This window comes from Ceratotherium simum, chromosome 4 (assembly GCF_057802395.1).
Source record: "Ceratotherium simum simum isolate JZ-2026a chromosome 4, ASM5780239v1, whole genome shotgun sequence".
Lineage (NCBI taxonomy): Eukaryota > Metazoa > Chordata > Mammalia > Perissodactyla > Rhinocerotidae > Ceratotherium > Ceratotherium simum.
Window position 1 is genome coordinate 42547722 of NC_141903.1, and position 13044 is coordinate 42560765.

Consider the following 13044-nt stretch of genomic DNA (forward strand, 5'->3'; position numbering starts at 1 on the left):
CGCCCTGGCTGCAGCGGATGGCGGAGTGCCCCGGCGTGGGGACGCAACGCGGCCTTTCCCTGCAGCAACATAGAGGTGGGCGCCATTTCTGTGCGCCTACTGTGTGTCCTCCAAACCCGGGAGGCTGGGGGAAGGGGCAAAGGGATGGATTAGAAGGAAGGGCAAGGGCATTTACAAAGAGCTCTGCATCCCCAGTGTTGCTAGCTTCATCTGTGTGTGACGGGGGAGGGGGGTAGTGGGCACAGAGAAGTTTAGCGACTTGCCCGAGGTTGCACAGAGCCTGCAGCTGCGAAGCTGGCAGCAAACCCATGGCCCCCAGCGGGAGGCTGGGCGGGGAAGGTGGAGGAAGTGCCCTGGGCCGCGGGCAGGTGAGCCGCCTGGCACGGGCGGGGCAGCCAGCTGGGGAGGGGGAGGGGCTGTCCCAGCAACCACCCGGACGGCATGGCTGCGAGGCTTTGCTTTTCTCCCTCTCTCCCTCCCTTTCCAGGAAGCCAGCCAGCCCAGAGCCGCCGCTCACCCCGATTCACCCCCAGCTCGGCGAGAGCAGGAACGTGGAAGTTGGCCCTGAAGGGCTTGTGCCCCCTCCCCTCCAAACACACACAGACAGCCAGCTTAGGCCCGGGTAGCGCGAGCGTGGGTCACCTGGGGAGGAGGGGGCTCCAGACCAGGACTCGGATTCCCCAGGGAGAAATAGGGGGACTGTTAACCCCATAAAGGCCAAGAAGCTGCTACCGGCGCTCCGGGCGAACGACAGTGGGCGCAGGCCGCGCTGCAGGACCCATTCACGCGGGGGAGGAGGGTGCTGGTCCCGCCCGTCCAGCCCCACTCCAGGTCGTGGCCGCCGGGCCTGCCCCAGAGCCTGCCCCCGCCTCGGGGCCCCACAGGGCGGATGGGGAGCTGAGGCCTCTTTCCTCCCAACGCAGTGTTTATAAGAAATGAAACTGCGCAGGGCATCAGCGGCAGCCCACACTGACGCCCGCTCCACCTCCGGAGTTCCGGAACAGCCCAGAGCACTGGAGCAATTTCTCGGCCCACTCTTACAATGCAGGACCCCCTAGTGCTTTCCCAGCCAGCGGCAGCCTCCCACTCTGCGTTTAGGGCTTTTATAACACCACGACGTTTATTCTGCTGTGTCATACAGCATTTTTGCCAGAGCTGTGAGAGGGGAGGGGCTCGTCTCGTGCCCCAGCATATCCCCAGGGCCAAACCTGGAGTTGACCCAGAGCAGGAGTGCGATTCATATTTGTTGAATGAATTAAGAAACGCCTTTCTTTCTCTCCAACTAGGCTCCTTTCAGGCAGGGTGATTAAGCCTGGATTCTGTCTTCAAGCTTTTGAGTGCTTTCGGATGATTTTATGCCTGACTGGTGCTCTGTACTTCACAGTTTAGGACTGCCTGCCTCCCAGGTTTGCTGTGAAAATAGAGATGATGGCTGGGAGGGACTTGGAACATCTAAGAGAGCCTTCCCTCTGGACCTGGGAGGCTGGATCGCCTGCTGGGGGTTCATCTGCTTTGGAGACTGTGGCCTCTTCTCTGGGTAGCAAGCCCCTGCAGGGGCCCAAGGATGCCCTACTCTCAAAAACCTAGTTAAAGCCTTGCTGGGTCCTGCACTTCAGGACTAACTGGAGCCCATGTAGGGGGTGCAGTGTGTTCTGAGAGCCTAGGGAGGGGGCTGGGGACAAGATTTGGTCCATCAGGGAAGAGGCTCCCACACGGGTGATCTTGCCCCCAGCATCCTGATTGCAGAAATCAACTCAAAGGAGGCTCTGCCAGCCAGTCAGCCTCCTGCCAGCCACCCCAGGGCCCCATACTGAGAAACCGCACAATATATTTACCCTCATTGAGTGACAGTATAGATGGGAGGCATCCTGTGAGTGAGACCTTGCTCCAGAGCTAACCCCCAGCTAACTCCAGCTGCAGGTGTGAGGAACCTGCTCAGGTCTCTTGCAGAAAAATGCAGCCTTTGTTCCCCAGAAGGGGGAACATACAAACTGTGTTCAGAGAATGGAAATGCAGTGAAAGGTTCATGCATACTGTTAATACATGTCATTTGACTAATGTTTTACAGTTTAGAAAGGAGTTTGAGGGGCTGGCCCAGTGGTGTAGCCCTTAAGTGCGTGCACTTCGCTTCGACGGCCTGGGGTTTACCAGTTCGGATCCCGGGCGCACACCGATGCACTGCTTGTCAAGCCATGCTGTGGCGGCATCCCATATAAAGAGGAGGAAGATGGGCACAGATGTTAGCCCAGGGCCAATCTTCCTCAGCAAAAAAGAGGAGGATTGGCATTGGATGTTAGCTCAGGGCTAATCTTCGTCACAAAAAAAAAAAGAAAGGAGTTTGATAGTCTGATTTCATCTTCACAACAATTAGGAGAGATGCGCAGAGAGTATCTCTATTTTACAGATGAGAAAACTGAGGCCCAGAGAGGGAGAGTAACTTGCCTAAGGTCACACAGCAAGTAGCAAAAGCACAAAAACCCAGCTTTCAGACTCAAATCCTGTGTTCTCTTTCCAACGCCCTTTAGTTACTGCCAAGGGTAGTGGAGCCGTGGAAGAGAAGTTTGGAATGGGACCCCTAGGACCAGAGCGAGCAATGATTTGAATGTGGGGCTAAGGAGTCTTGGGGAACTCAGAATGCTCCTGGGTGGACCTGAATATTAGGGAGATCATCAAAGTTAGGGAGATCATCCTAGTGCAGAGGTGCCAGGAGGGGCAGGCTTGATGGGGAGGGAGGCCCAAGAGGAGGCTGTGGCCACAACAATCTGGTCCTGGAACGTGAAGACATGATTTGATGTGAGGAAGGAAGACCCAGAGGATCAGGTGAGGCCAAGAGGGGAGGAAAATGGGAAAGACTTCCCCAGGGAGGGAGCTGGAATTAGGAAGAGAGAAAGCTGCTGGGAACAGTGTGGAAAGGGGTGGAAAGAGTTCTGCTTGTGTGTGTGTGAATTTGTGGAGAGGGTTGTAGAGGAGTGTCCAGAAGGCAGCTGGAGCTGCGGTTTGGAAGTCATCTGCCCAGAGGGGATGGCTGGAATTACAGACGATGAGTATTTTGAGGCAGAGAGGGGAAAGGGCCCACCGTGAATTACTAAGAAATACCTAGGGAAGATTCTATGTGTTCTGCTTAGTGTCACAGGGAATGTGTGCTACATCTTAGAATGGGATTCATTAAGAGCAGTTACAATAAAAATTTGAGGTGCTTAAATAGGGTTTAGCTTTATTTCGCTGATTTGGCGTATAGCACCCCCAATCATGATAAGTGGATTTTTATAGACTTCAAGATAAAATAAGAATCCCTAAAATTAAAAGTAAAAAAAAAAAAAAAAAGTCAAAGAACACTTCAAAGATGTAAATGACAATTTCATTGGTAAATCCTAACATTGGGGAATTTTTCCTAAGCAAAAAATTATTGATGTGCACAAAGATTTAGCTACAGAGTGTTGTATTATGAAAAGATGGAAATAACCTAAATGTCCTACAATAGGGGATTAATTGGGTAAATTTTTATTTATCCTTATGATAGAATAATACGTACCCATTACAAACGATATTGCAGAAGTACATTTCATGACATGGAAAGATGCTCATTATATATACAGATGCACATATAGATGATTATCTGTGAATTAAAGTTTTTGTTTTAAAGCACTTTTTACAGTCTTCTCTTGCCTTCACAGGGTCATTTTGGTCAATTTCTCAGACCACATGAGCTGCAAACTTCCTCTCCCTAATCTCATTCTGAATTTTCCATGGCCGTGTCAGATTCTTAGAGACAGGACAAGCATCCATTTGCTGCACAGAGAACAGACTTCACAATTCTGAAGCCACTTGTTTTCTGCTCTTCTTGCTCAGATGGTCTTGGTCTTTGTAGTGGGTTCCCACTCCTATCTGTCACTTAAAGCACTCCACCCCTTCTCCCCCTTCCAGGGCCTCAGCACCTTCCCTTTTCCTTGACACCCAGCTAGGCTCATTCCTCACAGTTCCTCCTGCCTCTGCCCTCTCCCAGCTCCTGCACCCACCACTGTCTGGAGACAGCTCTGACCCATTCCTGTTGGTCTCCTGAGAACCAAGCTTGGCGTTATTCACAGCATCAGATGCTGGGGCACCAGAATTGGATTAACCCATCCATCTCCTCTGTGGGAGGGAGGCAGTAGAGTGACTGACAGGTGGAATGCTGCATCAATGTGTCTATTTATAGACTGCATCATTGCAACTGGGTGCTGCTGTGGAAGGAGAGCTGGGGTTTGGGGAGTGACACAACCAGCCCTGCCTGGAAGAGTGATTTACTTCTGAGTCAGCACCTTTGAGGAGTTGAAGGAAGGAGCCTGCTGGGCCACAGTTATGCATGGAAAGGAACACAGCGCAGCCTCTGGAAGTACAAGTGGAGCAAGGTCTAGTAAGCACACAAGTTAAGTAGCTGCCCTTCCCAAGTGGCCTGGGGCCTGGGCTCCCCAACCCTTTGGCTAGACCCATGGCCTTGGCCAGCCATAAGCAATGCCCTCATGCTGCCAAGAACCTCTCTGGGCCAAGCCTTGAGGACCCAGAAACAACACCAAGGCTGCCACTGAGGAGCTCCCAGGCAAGGGACATGTGAGGATGTGGAGGTGGCCTAAGGCAGGAGTGCTAGGAGGGACCAAGGCTACCCCACCCCAGCTCAGCAGTCCTTGATTCTCTGAAACAATTCTCCTCTCTTTCCCTAAGGCCAGACGTGGGGCAGTCCCAGGGATGTAGACGGTAAAGGGGGAGAGGTGTCTCCCTGGTCATTATTGTACTCCCAGCAGGGACCTTGCAAACCATGCAGCATCTGCTGCCCAAAAAGCATGGAGCTTTAGAGACATCATCTCTCTCTGTCACTGTAGACCAGCAAGGTAGGGCTATCACTATTTCGTAGTTGAGGAAACTGAGGTCCAGAGGCTGTGCCAGCAGCAGCCAGCCTGGGATTTCCTCTCGTCCGGCAGCCCCAAGCAGCACGCCAGGCAGAGTAGGCTTTCCTTTACTTTCCCAGGGCAGGCGAGTGATCTGGAGGTGTGTCACCCCTCAAAAAGGGGGCAGTGTGAGGGTCAAAATCCTCCCTTCTTGACACCCCATTAACAGGCCTGAGGAACCAGGTTACTTTTCAGGGGTTCCATCTTGGTGTTCACTCTGAAGAGGGCGGCAGGTGCCCGACTGACCCCCTCACCTGCGCTCTGGAGATTGATGTCCCCACCTCCGGAGAGGAGAGTGAAGAGATAGCCACAGGAGCTAGCAGGCTGGGAGAACGCGGAGTGAGGGAAGTAACCGCGGGGCCGGAGGGCGTTCGGCTTTCCAGGACAGCCTTTCTCCCGGGCTAGCTGCTGTGGGGGTGGAGTGGGAGAGGGCGGGGCGGGCCCGCGGACGCCCCGGGGCGGTGGCGCCGGGCCGGAGGGGGTGGGGAGAGGCAGCCGCCCTGTACTTCCCCTTCGCCGCTAGCTCTACAACAGCCTGATTTCTCCGAAATGATGTGGCGGCGCCGGCCAATCGGCGTCCTCGCGGCTCTTTAGAGGCGGGGCCGAGCATGGGTTGGGGGAATCCCGCTAAGTGTTTAGATTTCTCGCCGGCGCCGCTGCCCCGGCAGAGCGCGCCACTCCTTCGTCGAGGCAGGACGTGCGTCCGAGTCGCGCGGAGCAGAGGCCAGCAGGAGCCGTGCCAAGCCCAGGCCAACCGTGCCCAGCAGCCCCGCGACCCGGGCATCCTCTGCCTTCGCTCCCACCCGGAATCGCGCTCCCCGCGCCGGCATAGCAGCTCCCGCTGCGCCAGGACCGGATCGCGCGCCGCCACCGGATCGCGCCCGCTGCAGAGGTGAGCCGCCTTCGCCGCGGAGGGACCGGTGGCGTCGAACAAAGGGGCGCTGGGCACCAGGAAGTGGGGGCCGAAAACGCCAGGCAGGAGAGTCGCGGGTGCGCGGCGTTGCCTGGGTCCCCGAGCGGTCTCGGGAGGGCGCTGGAGGAGCGGCGAGCGGCAGCGCGGGGAGGGCGGACCGCGGCGTGGACCGCCCACTCGGCAGAGGTTGCAGGCGTGCGGTGGCTTTCTCAGATCTGTATGCGCGAAGCTGCCGGGGGCCTCTAGGTGGCCCGGAGTGTTCGTTGCGCGCATCCACAAGCCGTGCCGGGAACTCCAGTGTACGTCCGCGCGTGGGCGCTCTGTGTTCCCGAAGGCGGCTTTCGGCGGTCCCAGCTCCGCGCCGAGGCCCCAGGTTTCAGGCTATCTATGCAAGCGGCGGGGGCTGGGGCTTGCTGCCCTGGGTGGCTGGAGGACCTGCTGGAGCTGCGGGAGGAGGCGCCACAGGTGTTTCTTGGGCCACTTCGCCGAGGAGGGGAGCCAGGCAGGAAGGGTTTGCGTCCCGGCCTCTGTACTGTGGCTGTCAGGGAGGCGTAGAATAGATGGGGGTCGGGGGAGGATGCCCAGGGTGCAGGGTGACTGCTTGCCCTTCGGGAAAGGTGCACAGCCAGTGGCAACAACTCAAGTAGGGACATTTCTTGGCATCAAGCAAAAGAATCCCCTCCCTTCCCAAAGGATTTGAATTTGGGGAGAAAAGTTCTGGTATTAAGATTCCTGTGTATTTTGCCTCTTTTTCCTGCACATAAATCCTGAAACTATCACTTGCAAGCCTGTCTCCTCCCAAGGCTCTCTAGGAGGGGGTGAGGGAAGGGGCAGAAGTTGGAGGGCAGATTTATTTCAGTGAAAGCCCCTTTCCTCACGATTGTAGTACCTGGGACCTGGCTGAAAGTGGGGAAGGTAACTGAATGACCTGGGGTGGGGCAGGGTAGTGCCTATGGCTGCTCAACAGATTCCAAACAGGAGCCTTCTGTCTTCTCTTTACAGCCAACATGCCCATCACTCGGATGCGCATGAGACCCTGGCTAGAGATGCAGATTAATTCCAACCAAATCCCCGGGCTGATCTGGATTAATAAAGTGAGTGTAACTCTTTGGGTTTGTCTGCCGCTATTTTAACCCATGTTCTTTGGGGGACCAAAGCTTCAGATGCAGTTCGAAAAGGGAAGTAATAGGGAGCAGGCAGCTGTGTTTCCCAGTGACTCCTGCATGCAGGGGGTGTGGGAGGCCCAGCCCTGGGCCCCACTTGTCCAACTTCTGCCTTCCTCCCTCCTCAGGGTATGGACAGGGCACCCACCTGAGGGCACTGACAGTTCCCAGCAGCAGGGCTCTGCCAGCATCTGCAGAGCTGGAGTTCTGGTCTCTTCTGAGGGAGACTCCTACAAACACACATAGCATCCTACAGGGCTCCAGTCAGACTGATGGGAGACAGAGAAGTGGGCACTGCTGGCAGGAAGGTGGCTGGCTCAGCAGGGGACCCAAGAATTAACCTTGCACCATTGCCCAGGCCCAAGAAGCCTCTTGCTGGTGCACAAAGGGCAACACAGACCCTGCAGACTTAATAGTAATAATAGTATTCATAATAATAGCTAATGCTTACTGTATACTCACTAGGAGTGTGGCACCATGCTAAGTATGTTACTTACATTGTGTCATTTAATCCTCAAAATAGCCCTGTGAGGTAGATCCTATTAATATCTCCATTTTCAGATAAGGAAACTGAGGCACTGAGAAGTAGAAAATAAGATCACATAAAAAGTGATAAAGCCAACATTTGAACCTGATCAGTCTGACTCAAAAATCCATACTGTTAATCACCAGTAACAACAGTGAGACCTTAGTCTTTATATTTGTCACTGTGTTTTGTCATTCCATAGAAGAGAAGACAGGGACAAAGAGGAACAGTGACAGTGCCAGGATCACACAGGTAGTCAGCATCCAAGTCTGGCCCAGAGCTCCCTCAGGTGTAGGGCCAGGACCCCCTGTGTAGGAGCCAGTGGTCCCAGGTGTCCTAAGCAGCCCCATCTAATTGATGGAGTTCTCACTTCCATGTTGGTGCTGACAAGCCAGAGAGAAGCATCCCAGGGAGCTCTGTATGGGTTCCAGCACATCTGTAACAGACAGAGTGAGGTCTTTGCTGAGCTGATGGTACCACAGCTCATCAGAACCCAGAGCCCCTTCTGAGAGATCCAGAGTGATAGAGTAGCTGGTTTACGCCAATCTCAGGATGGGTCGACCCAAGCCAGATGTCAGGGTGAAAAGGGGAAGTCAGCCTTTTCCCACACCTGGGGGGCTGGGCAGACTCAGGCCAAAAACCTGTGGTCTCTGAGCTGACACAGCCTTGTGTGTGTGTGTGTGTGTGTGTGTGTGTGTGCTGTTCAGGAGGAGATGATCTTCCAGATCCCATGGAAGCACGCGGCCAAGCATGGCTGGGACATCAATAAGGACGCCTGTCTATTCCGGAGCTGGGCCATTCACACAGGTGTGTGCCTTGGACTTCAGCCCAGGAGGGGCCAGGGAAGAGATGAGAGGAGGCACTTCTGTTAATAGAGGGGCTCTTCATTGGGGTCTCTGAGCTTCCTGAGAAGGTGTATAGAATTCAGGGGTGGACAGGACAGACCCATGTTTCTGGGGAGAGAGTCCATTCTTTCAGCAAGTTCTCAAAGGAATTTGTGAAGACCTGTGAAAATCTTAGAAAGTGTGGCTTCAGGTTGTGGCTGGAAGAAAGTTCTCCCTGGCACAAGCAGCTATGAGCCAGGACACTGAAAGAGACCCAGGCCTTCCTTTTTCTTGATGTTGACCAAAGTCCTTGGCCCAAAGCCCATCTGGTTGGCAGCCTCCTTTAATCTTTGACGGATGGGGCTTTTGGCCCATCCCAGACCAGTCAGTCCACCTATCAGTAACTGTTCTTTGATGCCTACTCTGTGTGCACTCCCATGTTTGGAAATATCAGATAAGCCCCACTCCCTACCCTCTGGCTGCTGACAGCCCAAGCAGGGAGACTGGGCATGGTCTGGGACAAAGATAGCACTTTTGGGCGTCTGGGCCGTCTAGTGCTGGCTAGGCCCTTCAATGAGGCCTGCTGAATGTGTTTGAGCCAAGCCTGGGCATTGGAGAAGCCCCAGGGGCCAGGGCCTGCAGAGTGTCCCCCAGGAATACTTGCTGCTTTGATCATTGTGGATCTCTGGCAGCATAAGAGCTTAGGGATACTGTTGCCTTCCTCCTCCCCGGCCAGGGGGCAGCTGAGGATCCCCGCCTATGGCCCTGACCATCTTCTTACTCTTCTTCCCATTAGGCCGATACAAAGCAGGGGAAAAGGAGCCAGATCCTAAGACATGGAAGGCGAACTTTCGCTGTGCCATGAACTCCCTGCCAGACATCGAGGAGGTGAAGGACCAGAGCAGGAACAAGGGCAGCTCAGCTGTGCGGGTGTACCGGATGCTTCCACCCCTCACCAAGAACCAGAGGAAAGGTATCCAAGGGCTCTGAGTCCTCGGGAAGCCCTCAGGGAGGGAGGCCGCAGAGAGGAAGGGCATCTGGGGCTAGCATGCCTGTACCAAGGCTGACAGCCTATCTGCTCCACAGAGAGAAAGTCCAAGTCTAGCCGAGATGCTAAGAGCAAGGCCAAGAGGAAGGTGAGTGTGGCCCTCAGCAGCTGTCCTTTGGTCAGCTGTGAGTCAGGGTGGGCAGTGGAAGAAGTGCCACAGCAAGCCTGGGCCTAAGGTTTTTTCTCCTTCTGCAGTCATGTGGGGACTCCAGCCCCGATACCTTCTCTGATGGACTCAGCAGTTCCACCCTGCCTGATGACCACAGCAGCTACACAGCTCAGAGCTACATGGGGCAGGACTTAGAGATTGAACGGGCCCTTACTCCAGGTGAGGTGGGCCAGGTATGGCAGGGGAACACAGAGCTCAGTGGGATGGCTCTTTCACTTGGGTCTAGGAGGCATTGTGCTTGTGGATGGTGGCCTGTTGGGGATGCTGGATGTCTCACAAACTAAGAAAGCACACAGCTCTGACCTGTGGTTTCTGTTGTCCTGAAGCGCTGTCACCATGTGCCGTCAGTAGCACTCTCCCCGACTGGCACATCCCAGCGGAAATTGTGCCGGACAGCACCAGTGACCTGTACAACTTTCAGGTGTCGCCCATGCCCTCCACTTCTGAAGGTGCGTGCTCCTGGGGCCCAGCCTGCTTGCCTGACTATTTGGGTCCTGGGAGGGATTTCCTGAGAGAGAAAAGATGCTCAGAACTCCACCTGGCACTGAGCTGACTATGGTGGGCTAGAAAGAAGAGGAAAGGGGGCCAGGGGCTGCATTTTGGTCTAAGGTTGCTGGTTCTCCTGCCTTCTCTGCAGCCCGGTCTCCAAGAGTAAGGAAGGAAGCGAGGGGGTGGGAAGAGGTGTGGCTTCAGAGTTTGGGAGGCTGAGTCACTGCAACAGTGTCCTGTTCTGGAATCTCCATGGCAGCCAGATGTCCGCTGGGAGGCCAGTGTGTGTGTGCACGTGAAGGGGCAGGGGGACCTGGTGGGACTAGAACTGCAGGGCGAGCCTGGCTGACTGCCGGCCAACCTCTCTGCTCCTTCCCATCCACAGCTGCAACAGACGAGGATGAGGAAGGGAAATTAACTGAGGATATCATGAAGGTAAGCCCCTTCCTCCCTGGGCACTCTTTTGAAGTAGCTGCTTCTCAGTGAGGAGAGAGAGAACCAGTGAGAGCTTCCAAATCAGAGGGTAGGCAGCTGCTGCTGTGACCTGGCTGCTTGCATAGTCCTACAAGTGCCATATCCATGTGGCTGGGGACCACTGCCCTCCTTGGCTGGTGGGAAAGACACTGGAAGTGAGGACAGGAGGGAGGCCTGATTTCCAACAGGCTATTCGGGAGCAGGCCTCAGGGCCTCAGGCAGCTCTGAGTCAGCCACCATCAGCGCCGGGTCCCTGGCAAGTGTCGTCCGCCCCAACGTGCCCCAGCCCTGCTAGTTTGGGAAATGTACATCATGTTTCAATAATCAGCCTTTGGGATCTATAATGCGATGGCTTTTTTTTTTTTTTTTTTTTTTTTTTAGGAAATTATCCTCTAGGGTTTTTTTCTGCTTCAGTTTTAAAAGTGAATATAAAAAAGTTTTTGCAGTACCCCTCAGCACAGAGAATTGACACATGGGCATAGTTCCTATCTCTAGCTTTTCTAGTCATCTTTCTTCACTTATTACGCTAACCACTGCCTTAAGCCAAACTCCCAGTTGGTATGCCCTTACCCAGTTGAAAGGGAAGTCTTGGAGATTCTGTGCCAGAGGGTGGATGAGGGAGTATGGGTCCAGGGCAGACCCTTACCTCCCAGGCCCCTGTCCTATCTGCACTCCATGTCTGCATCCATCTGAGAATGTGAGAATGGCCAGGGTGTGATCCTGGCTGGGAAGCTTTGGGTCTCTGAGGGCAGGGCACAGGGTGAGTCTACACCAGAAGTGAGCTGATGGCTTCTTGCTCCTCTGTCTCCAGCTCTTGGAGCAGTCGGGGTGGCAGCCGACAAACGTCGATGGGAAGGGGTACCTGCTCAATGAACCTGGGGCCCAGCCCCCCTCTGTCTATGGAGACTTCAGCTGCAAGGAGGAGCCAGAAATTGACAGCCCTGGGGGTAAGAAGCCCCTGGATCCATGTGGTTTCTTAGAGAAGGGAGAATCATGCAAGAGGTGGGGAAGGCTTGGGGGCAGAGCTAGGGAGCAGCAGAAGTAAAGCATCCTTCTTAAACTTATCTGGGTATAGACAGCCTGCAAATTGGCTGCTGCTCCCATGCCCTCAGGTTTGCCTGAAGATGAGGGGGGCTTGCTCCGTGGGGTGGACAGCAGCGGCTGCTGTGTCTGTGGCCTTCAGGGACAGGGCTGGGGAGTGGAGGAAGAACACACCTGCCTCCACCTCCATCCTTACACAACCTTCTTCACATCTTCTAGGGTATATTGGACTGATATCTTCTGATCTGAAGAACATGGACACCAGCTGGCTGGATAGCCTGTTGCCTCCAGTCAGGCTACCCTCCATCCAGGCCATTCCTTGTGCTCCATAGCTGGGCCCCTGGCCCCCTTTTACTTCCTTAGGCGAGCAGGACCTGGCATCATGGTGGTTGTGGTGCAGAGAAGCAGGACTCCTGTGGGCCCTTTGACATGGCAAAAGTGTGACCCCACTGCCGAGCGGGGATGGGGCCTCCCTCCTTGGGACAGTGGCCTCTTGAGGCCTGCCAGGCCAAGGTCTGGGCTCATCTTGTGGGGTTAAAGCTGGCCCTGCCTCTCCAGAAGATGGGGTTCTGAGATTGGTGTGTCAGATGGAAGTCTCAGAAAGGAGTCAGCCTACAGCTTTCCCCTCTGAGCCCAGCTACCTGGAGAGGGTCTCACTGTCACTGAGCTGGCCCGAGGGAGTGGACCAGTGACCTCAGAAAAGCATAGCACCAACCCCAGGGCTGGCTCTGCACTAAGAGACAATTGCACTAAGTGAATCCTGTTCCCAAACAACCGCTTCCCTTCCCTTCTGAGCCCTGGGGACTATTCCAAAGCCAGTGAAATGTGAAGGAAAAATGGGGTCCTGTGGGACAATACTCCCTCAGCCTCAGAGGAGCTCTGCCCTGCTTCCTGCTTGGGCTGAGGGGCTTGGGAAAAAACATGGCACTTTTTCTTGTGGCCCTTGCCACACATCTGATCAGAGGTGTACACTAACATTTCCCCCAAGCTCTTGGCCTTTGCATTTATTTATACAGTGCCTTGCCCTGCGCCCACCTGTCCCCTCAGGCAGGCCCCAGCAGCCCTCAGCAGGCCCAGGGAGGGAAGTGTGAGCGCCGTGGTGTGACTTTTAAAATTGGAAATTCCATCTAATCACTAAGTCATGTGTGATCACGTATGTACATGTGTGTAAATATGTACATTTGTCTTTTTATAAAAAGTCAATTGTTTATAGGGGGTGTGGCCTTTTCTTTAGAGATAAATTACAAATGATTTTACTTTTTGTAGAGACATTCTAACAGACTCATTCTTGGCATCCTGCCTGAGCTTGACTTTGGGGTGAGCAGTGACATGCACCTATTGCAAAATCCTTTCAGTTATGTTCACGGAGAAGATGGCAGGAGGAGGGGACAGTCATGGCACAGGGACATGCTCATGTAAATAGAGTCACTTGCCCTTGGCTTTATAGGCAGGGCTGAGTTGAATTTGGGCTCCTG

The 13044-nt window shown here is 54.4% G+C and overlaps 1 protein-coding gene across 4 annotated transcripts; it reads left to right on the forward strand.

The window, feature by feature from the left end:
- The first annotated feature begins 5390 nt into the window (after positions 1 to 5390).
- Positions 5391 to 12777, forward strand: IRF1 (interferon regulatory factor 1). Of its 4 annotated transcripts, none has more exons than XM_004420219.3 (10): positions 5391 to 5814; positions 6838 to 6929; positions 8232 to 8331; positions 9145 to 9321; positions 9435 to 9484; positions 9592 to 9724; positions 9892 to 10014; positions 10440 to 10489; positions 11340 to 11475; positions 11789 to 12777. In XM_004420219.3, the coding sequence occupies exons 2-10, from the start codon at positions 6843 to 6845 to the stop codon at positions 11899 to 11901; spliced, it is 969 nt and encodes a 322-aa protein (XP_004420276.1). In that variant the 5' UTR covers positions 5391 to 5814; positions 6838 to 6842; the 3' UTR covers positions 11902 to 12777. The 4 variants fall into 4 exon arrangements, with proteins under 4 accessions (XP_004420276.1, XP_087285951.1, XP_087285952.1 ...); XM_087429825.1 differs by lacking the exon at positions 5391 to 5814 and adding an exon at positions 6026 to 6134; XM_087429826.1 differs by lacking the exon at positions 5391 to 5814 and adding an exon at positions 6190 to 6208.
- The last annotated feature ends 267 nt before the right edge of the window (positions 12778 to 13044 follow it).